This window comes from Pongo abelii, chromosome 12 (assembly GCF_028885655.2).
Source record: "Pongo abelii isolate AG06213 chromosome 12, NHGRI_mPonAbe1-v2.0_pri, whole genome shotgun sequence".
Taxonomy (NCBI): Eukaryota; Metazoa; Chordata; class Mammalia; order Primates; family Hominidae; genus Pongo; species Pongo abelii.
In genome coordinates, this window is record NC_071997.2 from 26,963,057 (window position 1) to 26,981,742 (window position 18,686).

The 18,686-nt window shown below is 48.9% G+C and overlaps 1 protein-coding gene and 1 long non-coding RNA gene across 3 annotated transcripts in view; one reads left to right on the top strand and one right to left on the bottom strand.

The window, feature by feature from the left end:
• Nucleotides 1-233: 233 nt before the first annotated feature.
• The window catches only part of CNGA3 (cyclic nucleotide gated channel subunit alpha 3), a 28,731-nt gene continuing 10,278 nt past the window's right edge, over nt 234-18,686 (top strand). Inside the window, exons 1-4 of the mRNA XM_002811676.4 lie at nt 234-365; nt 7,949-8,062; nt 10,425-10,604; nt 13,627-13,680. Of these exons, the coding sequence (XP_002811722.1) occupies nt 265-365; nt 7,949-8,062; nt 10,425-10,604; nt 13,627-13,680 (449 nt within the window). The 5' untranslated portion in view covers nt 234-264. The remainder of the gene's footprint in view (nt 366-7,948; nt 8,063-10,424; nt 10,605-13,626; nt 13,681-18,686) is intronic.
• On the bottom strand, nt 14,694-18,499 carry LOC129057498 (uncharacterized). 2 transcript variants are annotated; one of them, XR_008522068.1, is made up of 3 exons: nt 18,365-18,499; nt 17,846-18,218; nt 14,694-15,543 (listed from the first exon to the last, which is right to left on the bottom strand). It is a non-coding gene; the product is annotated as an uncharacterized LOC129057498 (long non-coding RNA). The 2 variants fall into 2 exon arrangements; XR_008522067.2 differs by having other exon boundaries at nt 14,773-15,515; nt 18,172-18,218.

Consider the following 18,686-nt stretch of genomic DNA (forward strand, 5'->3'; position numbering starts at 1 on the left):
ATGGTAGCATGAACAAATGAGTAAAAGACTTTGTGCCTCGGGCTAGAAAGAAGAGCCCAGAGATGTCCAACTAAAACTCACTGGAGCAGGAACTACAAGAGACAGCAGAGGGCATGCCTGCCAGGGCTTGCAGGGGGGCCGCGTGCAGTAGCCCTTGCCCTTGATGAGCTGGGTTTGCAGTTACTTTCCCGTCCTGATGACATGTCTGCTTTGTGTTCACATTTTAGCAATCATCTGGGGGGCTAAATGTGACAAACCAAGAAGATGGCCAAGATCAACACCCAATACTCCCAGCCCTCCAGGACCCACCTCAAGGTAAAGACCTCAGACCGAGATCTCAATTGCGCTGAAAATGGCCTCAGCAGGTAAGATGGGCTAAGATGGACTTTTCATTTTATGCCTGGCTCTGGTCATTTCCACAGCTGATCTAGACTATGGGGGAAGAATGCCTTCACGTTGGCCAACCACAGGTCGGAGGGCAGGGGAGGTATTCACAGCACTGCCAACTTCATTTTTCATCTCACTTAATCCTCACAACCCCCAGAAAGTAGTCTGTATTCTTGTTTTAGAGATGTGGAAAAGCAAGCTTAAATAGTCACTTATTGCTATAAGGTAAGAAAATGAAGATTCAAATGCAGCAGACTAAATTTTACTGTAAGAACTTCCTCAAACTGACACACTCTCCCATGTATTCATCAAAAATGCATTGGACTCTTGCTGTGCACCAGCCACTGAACTGGGTTTGCAGTCTGAGCTGAGCACCAAAGATGTAGCATGAATCAGATGCCCTGCCCTTGCTTCCAGGGGAAGATCTGGAGGCAGGCCATGCCCAGGGCCTGTATAGGGAGTGGGCAGTGCCTTGTCAGCCAAGCCATCGGCCCATCAATGACATCTTGACACAGGTAGGAAATGGAAATATGGAGCCTTAAGCTCTACTTCTAGCCCTGTTCCTAACTTACTAGTAGACCCGGGAAAATGCATTTAACCTCTCCATGCCTCAATTTCTTCACTTGCAGAATGAAACAACATTTTTTCCAAGCTCCTGGTATAACAGTGAGGACACCGGAAGGGACCTATTTACTGTGCATAGACCTAAACCCTTATGTTTCTTTGTTTTTAGTTTTTTCCTTTTTGTTTTTCGAGACAGAGTCCCACCCTGTCACCCAGACTGGAGTGCAGTAGTGCAATTAGTGCAATCTCGGCTCACTGGGTTCAAGTGATTCTCCTGCCTCAGCCTCCCTAGTAGCTGGAATTACAGGCACCCACCATCACACCCTGCTAATTTTTGTATTTTTAGTAGAGAAGGGTTTTGCCATGTTGGCCAGGTTGTTCTCGAACTCCTGACCTCAGGTGATTCACCTGCCTCGGCCTCCCAAAGTGCTGGGATTACAGGTGTGAGCCACTGCACCCAGTCATGTTTCTTAAATTCTCAATGAGATGATTGAATTGAAGCATGAGCAACTTTCTTTCCAATATTTCTGTTATTTTTGCCCTATATATATAGAATTGAAAACTTCTCCCCACTATGCAGCTTAAATGCACACTGTCTGATGGCCCCAAAATGCAGTAACATCCCTCAGTCCCCACCTCCCTGCACTGGGCCCTCGTGCCTCATTTCTTCTCATTCATTTGTATTCATCACTTCCTCTCCCAAATGCACATTTGGTTTTTTCTCTGTCTACGTTCCTGGTCCCAGCTCCTCAGCAAACTCTGCTAATAAGTGATGGTCAATAATTTTCAAAGAGATTGAGTCCCCATTATGGCAAACCCACACAGCCCTTGAACCCCACCTTCTGAGATTTCGGCAAAGGAAGGAAGATCCTAGAGCATCCCAACAGATATTTATTTCCTCCAACCATTTTAACTCGGTGCTGGGGCCCCAGAAAGTGTGATATGGCTTCAGAGGCATCAGAAAGTTCCATCCTACTCAAATACCTTTCTCCTAACTAGCCCGTTGTCAACGCCTGTGTCGCACCACTGGAGACTTAGTCCTCTGAGTTAAGGCATTGCTCCTTATTTAAAAGAACAAAGAACACTATTAGGACCTTGAAACGTTTGTATGTTTTAATAGTTTATTTCCCATGTGTGAGCTAATAAAGCCCCTTGAAGGGGGTTTCAAAGAGAGGGTCGGGCATCAGAAAGAAGGAGCCCAAGGATGAGGCACAGCATAACATCAGGATCCTGGGATCCTGGGCCCAAGACCTTGGGAGAAGGACCAGAGGCTGTCAGGATCAGGAAGATTTTGAAGCAGAATGGAACTTTTCCTCTTTGCACCCAACTTGTCTGGAGTGGGGCATGACCCAAGCATGTCATGGAGCTTCCAGATTCCCTAAGGCAGAGAAGGCAGTAATGGGATCTCAGTCCGGCTCCTTCCAGTGAGATACTCACTGGAGTAGGCACCCAGAAGAAGGCAGGCCCGGTCTGTAGGCTGCTGCAGCTCCTGCCCACAATGTCTACCTGACTTGACAGCACTGAGGTCCTGCTGACTCACCCTGATTCTGCTTTGGCCAGTGACCTCCAAGCCCAGCTTGACCTGTGGCCTGTTCAAGCTTGCAAGGCCTCTTAGAAGATGACCATTTGCAAAATGAATTGCTAGCTTGTTAAGCCATGCTAATAGCAGCCACTGGCCTCTGGCTTCTGGCAGACTCCCTGCAGGCTCACTCTGGAATGCACGCTGACAAGGGTCAGAGCACCTCTAGGGATCAGCCACATGATCAGGGGCTCTGAACTGATGCCCTTCAACAATGCTATTTGTCGTCTGCATGGGTGAGAAAAGGTCCTCCCTTCTCCTTCCTTTGCACTTTCTGCGACCAGAATGATGGTTTAACAGCACAGGCTTGGGGTCAGACTGTCTGGGATTGAACACTGGCTCTGCAACTGACCTGCTATGAAAAGTTGCTCAATGGCTCCAAGCCTCAGTTTTCTCATCTGCAAAATGAATCAGTGCTAGTATTGCCCTCCTAGGGTTGTGGTGAGGTTATGGCAGATGTGAATGCAGAGGTCCTGGCACAGTCCCTGCTGTGTGGTTAAGTGCCCAATTGACTCTCACTCCCGGTCTTGGAAATGATTACTTCTTCCTGTGGGCCTTCTCTGGTCTCTTCTGCTTGACCTCAGATAGCCCCATTTCCTGCCTGTGTCCAAGCCCTGCTGTCTCAGCCTGACCACCAGCCGAGGCTTACTGAGCTCCACTCAGGCCTTGGCCCCACCCCTCACATGGTAAATTGACAGATTAATACAGTATCCCATGGAAACACCACAGAGATTTCAAAATGAGAGACAGAAAGAGTGCTTCCTTTATGAGAGAGCTATGCTTTATTTTACGGAGGCAAGAGTGGCTTTAACAGCCAGAAATTTTCAGAATGTTCCCTGGAGTCACCAAGGAATGACAGTGTGTGCTCAGGATGGGGTACAGCGGCCTCAGGGATGGAGGCTGGGCCCAGCCCCTCCCCTGCTTCCCAGCCCAGCCCTGAATCTGTCTATCCACCAATGAGGTCTCTATGTGAGACTGATTTGAACAAAGGACTCTGGCACATACCACGTAAAAATTTTTAAGTTTCAAGTCACTATTTTGGAGCCAGGAGAAACAGTGTTTGGACAAGCCATACCTCTTTGTCTTGAAATTCTAGTCCTTTTAGAAAGCTTTATGAGATAAATGATTGAGAATTGGGGTGCACGAACGTTAATTGCTCTTTATCTTCAGTGATATCAAGAAGCCTGCACTGGAAACCCGCGTGTGGGTGTGACCCCTCGCTGAGTGCCCTCAAGAGGAAGGCACAGCCAAGTCTCTTTCCCCTGAGACTTCCCTGCCCCAAGGTCTTTTCACCAAATTGGAGGCCCAGTTTTTAAGTTATTGGAATTATTTTTATAGTGGAAAGTCATAGGGAAGAATGAAAACACTTCATTTGAATGAAAACATTTTACACCCTGAAAATACCAAAAATAAGTCTGAGTTTTTCCTTTCTACTTAGATCTTTTCAGTTGGCTCAATTATTTAAGAGCTGTCTGGCATATCTGTGAGGATAAGGCAATAGAAACAGGCTATTCTCTGCTGCAGAGAATTGCAGCTAGGACTGAGGGCACCTTAAACCCCAGATCCATCTCCTGCCGTAGCTATTTTGAATGAGCTTTGGGGCACAGGGGTTTGTGTCTGACAGAAGAGTGGTCTTCTTGTGTTACTCCCTGAGCAGAGCCCAAAGCAATTACCACCAAAGAAAACCATTTTCATCCTGCTTCTCCAGGACCAAAGGCTTAAAAGTGCATTGGCTTCAGTCCCCCACCACATGTGGCCAACAGCAGTGGGCTCCAATCATTCAAGTTCCTCAGGGCTTGAGAAGTGGGAAACTAAAGTGTCATATTCCCCAGCCTTGTGCTGAAAGGTCACCTCTGTTTACTCTCATGTCCCCAAACCTATCTTGCTGGAAAACATCAGATGCTTCACCAAGTGCAAAGTTAATTTCCAGTTCCAGTTCTCATGGGAGCCCCTGTCCTCGCCCAGTGACAAGAAACCTTCACCTTACCAACATTAATTCCTCTGTGCAAATAAACATAGAACTTGAGCATTACAAGGTAAAAATTATGTTGTCTTTCAAAGCAGTCTCTCTATTCTACTAGTTGCTCTTGTTCTTGCCAACTACCAATGTCAGGGGGGCCTCTTCCTTGGAAGGCATCGTCCCCACATGGGATCTTAGAATAGCAGCCGACACGTGGGAGGGAAGCTCCAGGGTTGTCCTGGCCTGATCTGTTCATTTTACAGAGACTGAGGTCCTGTCAAGTCATTGCCCCAGGCCCTTCCACCAGCCAGAAGCAGGACAGAGCCTGGCCCCACGACTCTCATTTCCCATTCCTGCATTAGTTGCCAAAAGTATCTCCTTTTTTCCGGTACCTGTGTGTCCTTGGGGACTCCAAATGTCACCTCAGACATCAGTTCCTCTCCTCTCTTCCCACCTCCCCTCCATCTGCCTGGTAAAATCAGTTTCTGGGAGAAGTAATTAATGAGGTTTACTATGTAAACACCCCCAGGCATTTAATATGGGTAAAACTCTGGAGCTAAAAGAAAGACATTGATCTAACAGAATTTCAGGCATTGAGAAGGAAGTGGGGCAACGCACAGGGAAAAAATGGGGTCCCCACCATCAGGTCCCTGGAACTTGCATCATGTAAGGCTCTCCCTGTTCTTCACGGCCAGTTGTGCCTTTCTGGTAACTGAAATCCACGTGAAATTGCCAACTTTTGCTTTATTTGCTTTGCGAAGATCGGGAAACTTAAGCCCAGAGAGGGTAAGTGACCAGCCCACAGAATACTCAGCCTGCAGGTGTTGGAGCAGGGACTCAAACCAGGACCTGCCACCTTTCCACTCTGCCTCCTCCCACTGAGGGGGAGATCCCGTCCACATGCAACAGCTCTCGCTGCTGCTGGTTGCAGGCCTGCTTTGCAATCCTGGGTGGGTTTTGCCCTCCTCACCCACCCACCAGCTCTGATGTTATCTAATTCATTTGCCGCAAATGCAAATAAATCTGGTCTCAGGATGTGCCCTCATGCAATTAGCAGGAACCAGACTACGCTAAAACGCTGGGCCGACTGCTTGGTGCCTAGAGCTCCCTGAGGAGCTGCTGGTGGTGGCAGAACACCTCCATCCTTGGGATTGCCTCCAGATCTTCCAGGCACACAGGCTGTGACAGGGCCCCCGCCCAGCTGTCAGCTGCCATCACCACCACCCCCATACCAGCTGCTCGAATCCATGGACCTCTGCCACCTCCTCCTGCAACCAACCTAGGTACATTGGAACATGCATCCCGCCTTTATAGTATACAGAATATGAAGAAGGCAAGGGAATTGTAGCTTCTGGGCTGCAGCAGCATCTCTGGCAGGGTCTTTTACGTGTACACAAATGAGATGAGGGTGGGTTTCTTATGAGTATAAGGGGAGAATTCAATCAGATTGTTTGAAAATAAAGAGCCATGCCTATGGTACAGCCGTATGGATTACAGCAATGTCTCTAGTGGCATGCCACAGGGCTCAGTCCTCAGCCATCCTATTAATTTCCTTCTCATCTGTGCCATATATGAAAATACAGGGCAGCTTCATGGAGTGGATGACAGCAGGTTTTGAAATGGGATGGAATAACATGGGAATCTCGGCTGTATCACCTGGCTGTGGGACCTCAGTGAAGTTGCTTAACCTTTCTGAACTTCCATTTCCTCTCTTTCAGGGTTGTTGTGTGGATGAAATGATAAAATGTATGTGGCTGGCATACAGTAAAGAGCCACTAAATGGCATGTGGTTTGTGTATTGTGTTTGTGAGTAGGATGGTGTTGGGAGGAAAGGTGAGTGTGTTCTCTGCATACCAACGCTTCCAAAACATCGAGTGACTCAGATCAATGGGAAGGTCCAATACTTAATTCCAAAAAAAACAATTGCATGTACACAAGCCGGGGTCCTGTGGCTGGCAGCAGCCTGTGTTACAGGACTGCTTTGGGTTTTTGCTGATGGTAGCTGGTGACCATCAAAAACCACCAAAAACACACAAAGCAATAAAGTCATCCCAGAGTCTGCCCAGTCAAGCAAGACCCCAGGAACTTGCTCACGGGAGAAGGACCATGACAAGGAAGAGACTTGATCCCAAGGAGGAATGGCTGGGTGAGCTGGAAGTTCTGGCCTGGAAACCCAGAAGTCACACAGGTCCTGGTCATTGAAGGTAGAAGACGAAGCTACCTGACTCCCTGTGGTTCCAGCAGAAAACAGCCTTAATGTGGGGAGGCTGAGGGAAGGAAGAATCTGTGGGCAGGTGGCGCAGTCAAGCGATGGTCCAGACAGACCGGGTCATGGGAGTGAGTTCCCTGCTGCTGGAAAAGGCAGGGAGGAATCTGTAGAAGAGGAGAAGCAGCAGCCTGGCCACCGTGATGCAAGGACTCTGACTTCTAATCAATCACCAGGGAGAGAATGAAACTTTTCCCTGGTGTTAATTCTTGCCTCCTTGTTAAGAAGGCTAATTAGGTTGGAACAGATCACGTGATAGAATTAATTTGTCTTGCCTGGGCTCCTCAAGACTCATAGACTGAAGTGCAAATCCCTAGAGGCTAATGCCTGGCTGGCTTTTAATCAGGCTGATCAAACTTCAGCCCCAGGAGGTTTAAAAGAAAGGAAAATATTCCCAGATACATTCCTAGTCTTATTCCAGGCAATTCAACCAGACTCTGCTGGTGTGACTTGTTGTCTTATGGAGTTACGGGCACCTGTCCTTTCTGGGGTCACGCTTTCCACAATGGGTTGCACAAGGGGAGTCACCACACCTTACCTCTGCCTTGCAGGAGAGAGAGCCTAGAGTTTGGCAAAAGGGACGAGGGGAAGTGGAGTCTCATTTGAAAGCACTGTACAAATTATTTGAACTGCATGTGGAGGGCTAGGCCAGTTCTGTGCAATATTCCAGGGACTTCGTGTTAACCAGTGGGTTCCCAGGAAGGCTGCCAGACAAGCCCACAAACAGCAGCACACGCAGTGGGAAGGGAGGCTCAGGAAGACCCCTAAGGAGCGGGTATTCAATCTGGCTTCAGAAGATGAAATTCAGTAGGCGAGAAGTGTTGGAACCAAAATCCTCGATCTGGAGTCATTTTATGGAAGCAGCTGCTTTGGCTTGAAATGGCAAGCCCCGGGACCTCTCCCCACCCAGTGCTTTGATGAGGGCCAGGCCAGCATGTGCTGCCACCTCCCCATCCCTTCACCTAGCCCTGGACAGTAGCTACCTTCCTTGCTGTAAAGGAAAGGCCACGTTTATACCAAAAGCCAGAATCTATTTGCAGGAGGCAATGGGAAGTGGGGAGCCCCTGGGATGAGGATCTGTGAGGGTGGCTTTCCCTGTTAAGCAGAACATCTGACCGTCTCACTCCTGGCTGTGTCCAGGAGGTGGATGGGCTTGAAATCAATTCTGCTTGCTGCATATCTGATTTCCTAGAGCCCACTCGCCAAATGAGGAGACATCGTCAGCGCTGCAGCCGGGGATCGCCATGGAGACCAGAGGACTGGCTGACTCCAGGCAGGGCTCCTTCACCGGCCAGGGGATCACCAGGTAACTGTCCAGCCTCAGTCCCTACCTTGGCCTGGGGGACACTGTGGCAGAAAGAAGGTAGTGACCTCTCAGGAAGAAGTGCTAGATGGGGGTGGGGCTGAAGATTTGGAAAAGAAAGGGTCAGGAGCAGAGGAGCCTGAAAACTATCAGTGAGTAATTTCCTCTTGGGTCAGATGTTCTGAGCTCAGAAAAGTCTAAGGAAAACTGCCTTTATCTGAAATTGCTTAATAAAAGCTGACATTGAGGTACTTGCTCAGGTTTGGAAGAATTCAGAAAAAAAGCCAACCGGAGAAGGTGGTAAGGGCAGCCAGTTGTGGGAGACCTTTGATTGGGTGGACACAGTGGTGTGCTGAGGATGGTGGTGATGAGGTCTGAAATAGCTCTGGCAGGGTCTCCCAGGTGCTCGTCTGGACCCCAGGGCAGGTGTCCTCGCAAAAGCATTTGTTTGCAAGATTAGTGAGACTCCAAGCTCTGCCTCCCCCTGATGACATCCGTACTCCAGCTTCGACAGCTGCCCCATCCTGAGGAAGTCATTTCACCTTTTCAAATCTCATCTAGAAATGCATCTAACAGTGCCTACCCCACAGGTGGCTTGAAAGCTGCTTCAGAGCCAAGCACCGACTCACGGCAGGTGCTCAACAAACACCAGGCTCATTATTTCCTTCCACGTGGTTTTTTCCAACGCCAGAGTCTTACATAGTCATATGTTCTACACTTTTTACTTAAGATTATCGCAAAAGAAATTCACATATCTATTTATTCTTCATGCTTTTCATTATGAGGGATGCTACTCCACCATTGTTTATTTAACTAGTCCATTGTAGCTGGGTATGTAAGTGATGTTCAGTGTTTGCATTTTACTAACAAAGAGCTGTCTTAAGGTTCTTTGATGATAAAGTAAGAAAGAGAACACCTTTAAATCAGCTCTGTAGGGCTGATACAGGGTGTGTTGTAAGCTTGCAACACAAGCTATCTCAGGGAAACAGAGCCAGTGGGGCTCACAGGAGGGGTCCTGGGGAGGTAGCCACCTTCCCCCTCCCATTTTCTCACGGAGTTTCCTGGTCTTTATGCTTTCTACATGTCCCCTCCATTCTGGCTCTCTCTGTTCCGATATCAGCTGGCACAAGGCTGAAAACAGCCTTTGCCATGTGATCATGAGTTGAAACACCCAACCCTGTCTTCTAGTGGCTCTCAGTTCAGAGGCCTGAGTGGCTCTCTGTGCATCAGTTGTCTGTCCTAGTCCCATTGTCTGAGGCTGGAGGAGGGAGTATGACCTTGGTTCCACCCTCTTGGCAGAGGAAGGGTGTGGTTACAGGAATTGTCTGCAGCAGAGAGACTGGGCTTGGCAGATACCTCCAAATATGTCTGCGGCAGCAACTGTAAGCATCTGCCTACAGGGATATTTTCTTAGTCAATGTATTCCCTTAGGCTAAGGTCATAAGTGTGTGATTAGGGTCAAGGTATGTGACAATTCATAGCTTAGTTCCAGGCTGTTCAGTACTGACTCTGGCTCGGGACAGCCCGTCCAGGGGAGGGCACTACAAATGCCAAATCAGGGAAACCAGAGGCCGAGAAACAGAATGGAGTCTCTGGGCCTGTTCCCCACTGTTCCCCTTTGGCAGAGACACCAGCAACAGCAGGCAGGGTGGAGAGAAGGCCCCTCTCAGGCCTGTGTGTCTCAGATGAGCTCTAGGGACTGGCTATGGTCGCAGGTGTTGGTGCTCACGGCAAGCTCCAGGCAGGGCCAGGCTCCAGGAAAGGGCCCAGGGCAAGTTGCAAAGGAACCTCCCAGGCCTGGGGAGAAAACTCTAGTTTGTACAAGAACACACCAATATGATAAAAGCTGGGAAAAGACTCCAGATTGTGCCTGGATGCCTGTTCTTGTAAGCCTTACTCTATCAGATCTCAGGAACTTCTAAATAAATAAATAAATAACCTTGCTCTCAATGTTGTCATCGTTTGAAACCCGCATTGCTTTACTCTTCCTGCACTTGGCAGTCATAACAAAGAGCTCTCCATTGGGCAAAAGGAGTGAGCTAATCTCCTGTTTGAAGGATCATGCCTTAGGCAGAGTCCAAGTGCTACAAGGGCAAATGGTAATAAAGAGAGTGTCCCTTTCCGGGGAAGCCTGCCCCTGACTGCAGGGTTGGGGGAGAAGGGGATAAACGGTCCCCATGGGGCGGAGATGCAAACTTAGACCACAGGGCCCCCAGCACCCATGCCCTGCTGGTCATCACTGCTTCTGCCCCACCCTTGAGACAGACAGAGAGAGAGGGAGAAAGAAAGAGAGGGAAAGACTGGGGGTTGGGGGTGTGGGGGGCTTTTCCTCTCCCTCTGGCTCAGTGCCTGTGTTGCCTTCCAGGCTGTCGCGCCTCATCTTCTTGCTGCGAAGGTGGGCTGCCAGGCATGTGCACCACCAGGACCAGGGACTGGACTCTGTTCCTGATTGTTTCCGTGGAGCCGAGCTTAAGGAGGTATCCAGCCAAGAAAGCAATACCCAGGCAAATGTGGGCAGCCAGGAGCCAGCAGACAGAGGGAGAAGGTAAGGAACAGAAAAGAAGAAGGGGCCTCCTGTGCCTGCTGGGGCCAGGCAGGAAGCCTGTGCTTTGCTCCATCCTGTTTGGATGCAGCACAGGTGGCCTGGAACGTCATCCCCATGAGCTGTTCCTTGAAGAAAGTGTTTGCCCTTGGGGGAGCACTGCATGCTCTAACAGCCTCTGCGGAGTCCAAGAGGCCTTGTAGGAGGGAGAAAACCCTTGAACCAGAGCCCCCAGCCTCATTTGACCACTCACCTTATCCTACACAGAGGTCTTGTTAGGGTCCCCTGGAAATCATGTTCTCAGAAACTCATGGGGGATGCTGGCCTTACCTATCTCTCTTCACCTAAGGACCCCCGTCCTAGACTCCACTATGACCCATCTTGCTCAAAAGCAGGGTCTTTTATAGCAGGAGCCTTGGGGGGTGTCTAAATGGTATCCACAATTTTATGTGTAGGCACGCGTGCATTTTTCTGGGAAAAGAGTCTACAGGTTGGTCAGAATTTTCAAGGGGAGCCATCCGTGTCCCAGATCAGGTTGAGAAATAACAGGTGGGGAAGGGGACAATGGTGAGAGTAGAGCGAGGTGGGGAGAGTGCTTGCTTTCCGAGGGAAAATCTGCAGAACTGGGGCCTCTGTGCATCTTCTCGCATCGCCCCCACCCTAGCTGGGAGATAAACCTGCAATCAGACTGGCACCCCCTTACACACAGACACAGGGCTGATGCCTCCCCTCCTGACTTGTTTGTGAGAGGTCTCCCCAGCAGGTGGTCTGCAGAGAGACCCCTGGGCCAGCACAGGTTGAATCAATTGTCACTGAGCAGTAGAAGGTCTCTTTAGGACACTCAGGTCTGTCTGGAAGGGAGGAGAGGTAAGACGTGGAGGGGAAGCTGACCTCCCCTCAGCCTCCCAAACAGGTGGATTCTCACCCAGAACCTATTTTCTGGGGGGTGGGAAAAGGGGATCAAATAAGCATGATGATTGCAGAACAGACAGTCCCTATATAACTTGCCAGAGAAAAAGCTATCTGTTTGTATGTCAATGAGGAGAAGATGGGTTCAGGTTTGGAGCTTCTCAAATGGTCATATGAGGGTCTCTGGGGTGTGAAGGTGATGAAGTCTCAGGGGAAACCCAATGGATCTTTTGGGAATGTCCATTTTCATTCCATATTTGTGTGGGGAGTGGCAGTGGGTATTTGTATGTCATAGATGATACAGGGGATGGCGAACGGTACGGGCATTTTTAAGATGGAATATGAGAGTTCAAGGCCATGTCTTGCCAGTGACTGCTTTAGGAGACCCAGGGAAAGGTGTGAGAATCCCTGGCTGAGATGGGAAGGCCAGAGTTTTTACACAAGCTTGGACTGCAAACACTTGGGTTTCCTGGGCTGGGGAAGGAGGCTGGGGAAGGCCTGGGTGCTGGCCCAGACAAGTGCAGGGAGGTCCCAGGTTCCCAGGACTAGGCATCCAGTATCCTCAGGGGACACCATGAGACAGAAAGACAAGGAGGCAGGCAGATAAAAAAGAGGACAAAGTGGAGAAAGAGGAAGGGTGGGGGGGAAAGAAGTTTCTCAGCAAGCCAGCCAGACTGGTCTAATTCCTTTTGGGCAAGCAAAGACTTCCTTATTTAAATTGACCAAATTACCTTCCTACATCCTTAGAGATGAATGTTAGACTCTGTGTCCATTTCCCGATGGGACCAGACGAATGGCGGGTTGAGCTAGGACCACATCCAGGGCAGGCCCCAACCACCTCACAGACACAGGCAGGGTCAGCGTGGGCAGATGGATGCGAAGGTGCAGATAGTGTCGGTCAATCAGCAAGCCTTCCTGGGGGTGAGGATTTTGAATTTTTCTGGAGGCAAAGTCTCCACTGCAAAGCCAAGTATATACAGAGACAGGTCCTAGTTCTCCTGTGTGGGCTTCGCTTTGTGGGGTTACGGGCACAGAGGCGTGGTGAACACAGCCACTGCATCCCCACGGAGCTGAACCTTCCCTCCTTCACAATCCCACAGCGGTTCCAGCTCCTGGGAGATTTTCAGATGAGCAGAACCAATCTAGAAATAAGCGGTTATGGCCATATCTTAGATGGGGAGAGGGAGATTTGGGCAGGATGAGCTGAGGTCATCATAATGGCATTTATTTGGCTGGACATCCAGCATCATGGAAGAGGTGCCCTGGGAGTCAGGTGGGGCTGTCACCTGCCTCAGGCTCCAGTTCCCGTGGTCTCCTATGAGGGGTCTGCAGTGCCCTGCGAGGCCGCCTGGCTTTTTTAACCCAGCCATGTTGAAAATGTGTTCTGGTGGTCAGAGATAATACCTTTTCCTATAGAACATCATGAAGTACTGCAAAATTCAACTTTAAATAAATATCCAGTTTGTGCAAAACCAGCCCTTACTTTCAACCAGATTCTCACATAGATCAGGGGTGTCGGGCCCTGGAGGTGTAAAATTTAGGGAGGTAGGAGAGGACAAGAGGAGGATAAACTGAAAACAGTGACAATCCTGCCCATGCTCAATTACTTGCCCTGCTAATTGGAAGAGGCCTTTGCAGCTGAGAGAGCAAGTCTCTGTTGCTGCTGCAGGCTGCGTCCATCCTGGGGCAGAAGGTGCAAGACCTCCTCCACCCGAGAGGCATGGAAGCACTGAGGGCAGAGGCCACGCGGGGTCCATTTCTGTGCTCCTCTTAGTGCCTGGCATGTGGCCCCATCCAGGGTGGAATGGAAGGAAATTGAGTGGAATTTGAGGCAGGGAAGCTGGAAGAAGTCAAACGGCTGAATCTTCATTTCTTCAGAAGCCTCAGTCTAGCCATGTTCACTCTCTCTTCCCCCAAGGCTTTTACCGGAGGTAACTAATCACAAAGCATTTTGGCCTTGACAATACCACCCTGTATTCTTCCAGCTGTGAGTGCAAAGGCTGGAAGCAGTGGGATAGGGATGGCGGGGGTGGGGGTATGGTAATCCCCTGGGGAAATGGCCCCAAGGAATGGAAACAGAGTTCAGATCCTTGATGTTCTCTCTACCTCCCCACAGCGCCTGGCCCCTGGCCAAATGCAACACTAACACCAGCAACAACACGGAGGAGGAGTAAGTACCCACACACCCAGCAGAGTCCTCTCCAAGCCCACTGCCCTCCACCCCATAGAAGCCCCAGCTTGGCCTCTCTCCTTAGTGCTCCTGCTCCCCACTCCCAGAACACCAGTAGAATATTTTAGAATCCTGTTCCCTTCGTTGGAATTCCATCCCTGTGGACAGAAGGGGAGGGATGAGATCTGTGTGACTTCTTGGAGAAGTCGTCTGATCTCTTCGGCTCTCATTTTTCTCATCCATAAAGCAAAGGAATTGGATCAGATAAATGCTTTAAGCTTTAGCACTCTATACCACGATATATCTGAGGGTGCAGAACCGGAGCTCCTTGACAGAGCAGTGGAGATTCTCCTTAATGATGAAAAGGCATTTTCTTATTCTACAACCTCAGGCTCTTGAGTGCCAGTAAAATGACCTCGTTTTTGTTGTTGTTGTTGTTGTTTTTGTTTGTTTGTTTTTGAGACAGAGTCTCCCTCTGTCGCCCAGGCTGGAGTGCAGTGTCGCCCAGGCTGGAGTGCAGTGGCGCGATCTCGGCTCGTTGCAAGCTCCGCCTCCCGGGTTCAAGCCATTCTCCTGCCTCAGCCTCCCGAGTAGCTGGGACTACATTTTTGTGCATTTTTAGTAGAGACGGGGTTTCACCGTGTTAGCCAGGATGGTCTCGGTCTCCTGACCTCGTGATCCACCCCCCTCGGCCTCCCAAAGTGCTGGGATTACAGGCATGAGCCACTGGGCCTGGCCTGAAATGCCCTTGTTTTAAGGCCAATTTGGGCCAATTTGGGGGGCATAATCAGAGCAGTGGAAAATTCTCTGGACAATTTAAATATGTCCAGAGAATAGCCTCTTGAAAGGGTGACCTGCTATAATTCCTTTTTCCATCACCAGATACTAAGGTGGCAGATTAGGGACAGCGTGGCACTACTGGGGAGGGGAAGTCTTAATTGGAGATTAGGGAAAAAATACCAATATCAGTGAGAAATGCTGATTTCTTGACTTCCAACAGACAGAGAAATGTGCCAAGGGTTTTTCTTGTTATTTCTCTCTTTGTTCCTCAGATAGAACTTTTTTCTATTTTCTACATGAAGGAAGCATGTCTTTTGTTTGCATAAATTTGGACATCAAATCCAGAGACCCAAATGCCAGCCATAAAGAAAAATGAGATGATTTTATCTACAGTGATACGTGTTTGACTTAAAGCCAAATCTGACACTAAACACCCTTGCAGCCCCAGTATCAAGTCTTTCAGGCAGGGAAAGGCTCCAGATACCGAAACCATGGACAGAGGTCCTGGAGGTTTCTAGGCATCTTTGTCCTGGGGCTGGGGTGTGGGCCCAGGATGTGGGTGGATAGCGTGGGCTGCACCTGGCTCTTCAATCTTTCAATAAAAGGGCTCACTTCACGGGTCCACTTTGAAGCCAAGGACCAAGGGACAGAACTGGGAACTGTCCCAAAATAAGGACACACACACAAAAATTATTTATGAACACCTTCCCCGACTCTTCACTCCATTTCTGTCATTTTCATATGGTCTCATTTGTCCTGAATAATTTGTCCCTCCCCCATCAAATTGTTCCCAGCCAAAACCAGCAGCATTTTGCAGCTCTGTGTAGGGTTCTTTTGGGGCAGTGCTGGGTGGATTTGGGGATGCAGCCGATGGTGCTGGGTCTTTCCTAGGCTGTCAGCAGTTTGGTACCCAGAGGACAGGCCAAGGCCCATAATCCAGGGCCACAAATCTTGCACAAGCAAGCTGAGTCCGGCGTAAACTGCAGGGCAAAGCTCACCCAAAAAGCTTGAGGGCAGCGCCGTCTGCTGGTGACTCGACGTTAAGACTCCAGTGGCTGAAAAGAGACCAGGGTTCACATCACCCTGGAGGACAGAGGAGGGGTAACTCTCCTTGCTCTTTTCATTTAATGATTTTAATAACCTTTTATTCTAATTCACTTTATTGAAATACTCTTGCTGAAAACTTGGAAAGCAAGAAAAGCACACAGGGGCATACACACACAAAAATTGCACTTCATGCTAACCATGGAATTCCACTATCAGAGATAGCCCCACTTAACATGTTGATAAACATGCTTCCAACTTCTTCCTAGGCATATATATTGAATACATAGATTGATACAATATATTTTATATATACATATACTTGTTAAGAGCATCTGTTTCCCAACTCAGTTGCCTCAGAGCTTTGTGACCTTGGACAAGTGTATTAGTCCATTCTCACATTGCTAGAAAGAAATGCCTGAGACTCGATAATTTATCAGAAAAGTGGTTTAATTGGCTTGAGGTGCTGCAAGCTATACAGGAAGCATAGCAGCTTCTGCTTCTGGAGAGGCCTCAGGAAGCTTTCAATCATGGCGAAAGCAAAGCGGGAGCAAGGAGTCTCACACAGCAGGAGCAGGAGGAAGGTGGGGTAGGTGCTGTAAACAACCAGATCTCAAGAAAACTCACTCACTATCTCAAGCAAAGCACCAAGGAGTTGGTGCTAAACCATGAGAAATCCACCACCATGACAGGGACACAGATTCAAACCATATAAGCAGGTTACCTAACTTCTCTGTGTATCCGTTTCCTGGCTTATAAAATAAGGATTGTAATAGGGTCTTATTACACAGTGAGAGTGAAGACTAAATGTGTTACTCTGTGTAAAGTGCTCAGAACAGTGCCTGGTACATAGTAAGCACTCAATAAATATTGACTTGTGTGGTAGGCAGAACAATCTCCTTCAAAAGATGTCTACCATCCTAATCCTTAGAACCTGTAAACAGGTTACCTTATATGGCAAAGGGGACTTTGTAAATGTCAAGGACCTATCTCAAGGTCCTTGAGATAGGTAATGATTTGACTTGGCTGTGTCCCCACCCAAATCTCATCTTGAATTGTAGCTCCTCTAATTCCCATGGGTCAGGACAGATCTGGTGGGAGGTAATTGAATCATGGGGGCGGGTCTTTCCCATGCTGTGAATAAGTCTCACGAGATCTGATGGTTTTATAAAGGGGAGTTCCCCTGCACAGACTCTTTGCCTACTGCCATGTAAGATGTGACTTTGCTCCTCATCTGCCTTCTGCCATGATTGCAAGGCCTCCCGAGCCATGTGGAACTGTGAGTCCATTAAACGTCTTTCCTTTATAAATTATCCACTCTCAGGTACATCTTTATTAGCAGCATGAGAACAGACTAATATAGGTAGGTTATCCTGGATTATCAGGGTGGGCCCAGTGTAATCACATGAGTCCTTAAAAACAGAAGAGTGGGTCAGAGAAAGTAAATGGAAGAAGAAGAGAGTCACAGTGTGAGGGGGACTCGACCCATCGCTGCTGGCTTTGAAGATGGAGGAAGGGGACCTGAGCTAAGGAAGCTACAGCCTCGAAAGGTGCAGACAGCAGGGAAACAGGGATCTCAGGCCCACAATCGCAAGAAGCTGGATTCTGCTCAAGATCCAAACAAGCAGGAATCAGAGCCCCCCCTAGAGCCTCTGGGGGATGGAAGCCCTGTCAACACCTTGATTTTAGTCTGGTGAGATCCACAGCAAACTTCTGACCTACAGATCTGCAAGATAATACATTTATGTTGTGTAAGTTTGCAGTAATTTGTTCCGGCAGAAATAGAAAACTGATCCAGCTGTTATGGTAAACTCTTTTGTAGTCTGCTTCTTAACTCAGCAAAATATTAGGAACCGTTTTCCCATGTCACTAGCTCTTCTGAAACAGCGTTTTAAGTAGGCATGTAGAATTCACCGTTGAGGATGAGCCTGCACGGTCGTGTGATTCGGTGGCTCTCCCTTTTTGACTGTCATGAATAATGGCAGTGATTATTTTTCCACACGCATTGCACACAGCCTTGATTATTTCCATAGGAAGTGTTAGGTAACTGTGGATGGATCTTTTTCAATGAGTGTTTAATTAGCAGAATTTATCTCTCAACCCATGCCTTTCTTCAGCGTGTGGAAGAGAGAAATCAGCGGGGCCCGAAGGGCACTCCAGGGGTTGTCCCTTCCGCAACCTTTGTTTCTTCAACTATTCAATGGGGCATTACTGCCTGCCTTGAAGAAATGTTACATGTATTCATTAGATAACTTTATAAGAGTTCCTAGCTCTTAAAAGACACCCAATGAAGAAGAGGGAGCAGTGTAAAGTCGTATGTTGAAGAAAAACCTGCACTCACAGGACCATCCTGCGGACACTGCCTGAACCGCCTCGCAGCCCAGCAAAGTCTGAAGGCGTTTCTGAACTCGGCCACATTTGCGAGCCTGCGACAACACGTATTTGCCACTACATGCGTCACAGACCCGCCTCTTCGAATTTTGGTTCCCTTCTGCTCACTGGCTTTCTCATTAAGGCCCAGGTTTTCACTTGATCCAGAGACAGGTTTCAAGAACAACGGACAGGCCACACCCTTCCATTCAGAACAGAGAGCCTGGCGTGGGATTTCCAAAACTCCGAGTAACTTTCCCAATTTCAATGTGTGGATTTGGGTCTATGTCCTACTACCTCAAAACGTCTCCAGTCTCTGGCTGTTTGTGACTTCCCAGGAGCTCCTGAAAATAGATCAGAAATTGTAGAACATTAGACTGAGCCATTAATTTCTCAATGTATACTCAATGGGGTGGTTTACCTCACGCTTCAGGAATAATAATAACAAATCAATAACCCCATTTCATCCCAATGCGCCGGAAGCACCCACTTGCCACGCCCTCTCTCCACGGCGCCGCACGCCATGCCCTCTCTCCACGGCGTCTCCACGTCGCCGCATACCACGCCCTCTCTCCACGGTGCCGCACGCCACGCCCTCTCTCCACGACGACTCCACGTCGCCGCACGCCACGCCGTTTCTCCACGGTGCCGCACGCCACGCCCTCTCTCCACGACGACTCCACGTCGCCGCACGCCACGCCGTTTCTCCAGAACGCCGCAGGCTGCTGCTTTCATTTGGTAATGTCCTTGATATATGAGGTCTGCTAAATGTCCCCCGGCATCATCCAGCAGCAAGGCAGAAAAGAAGGAAG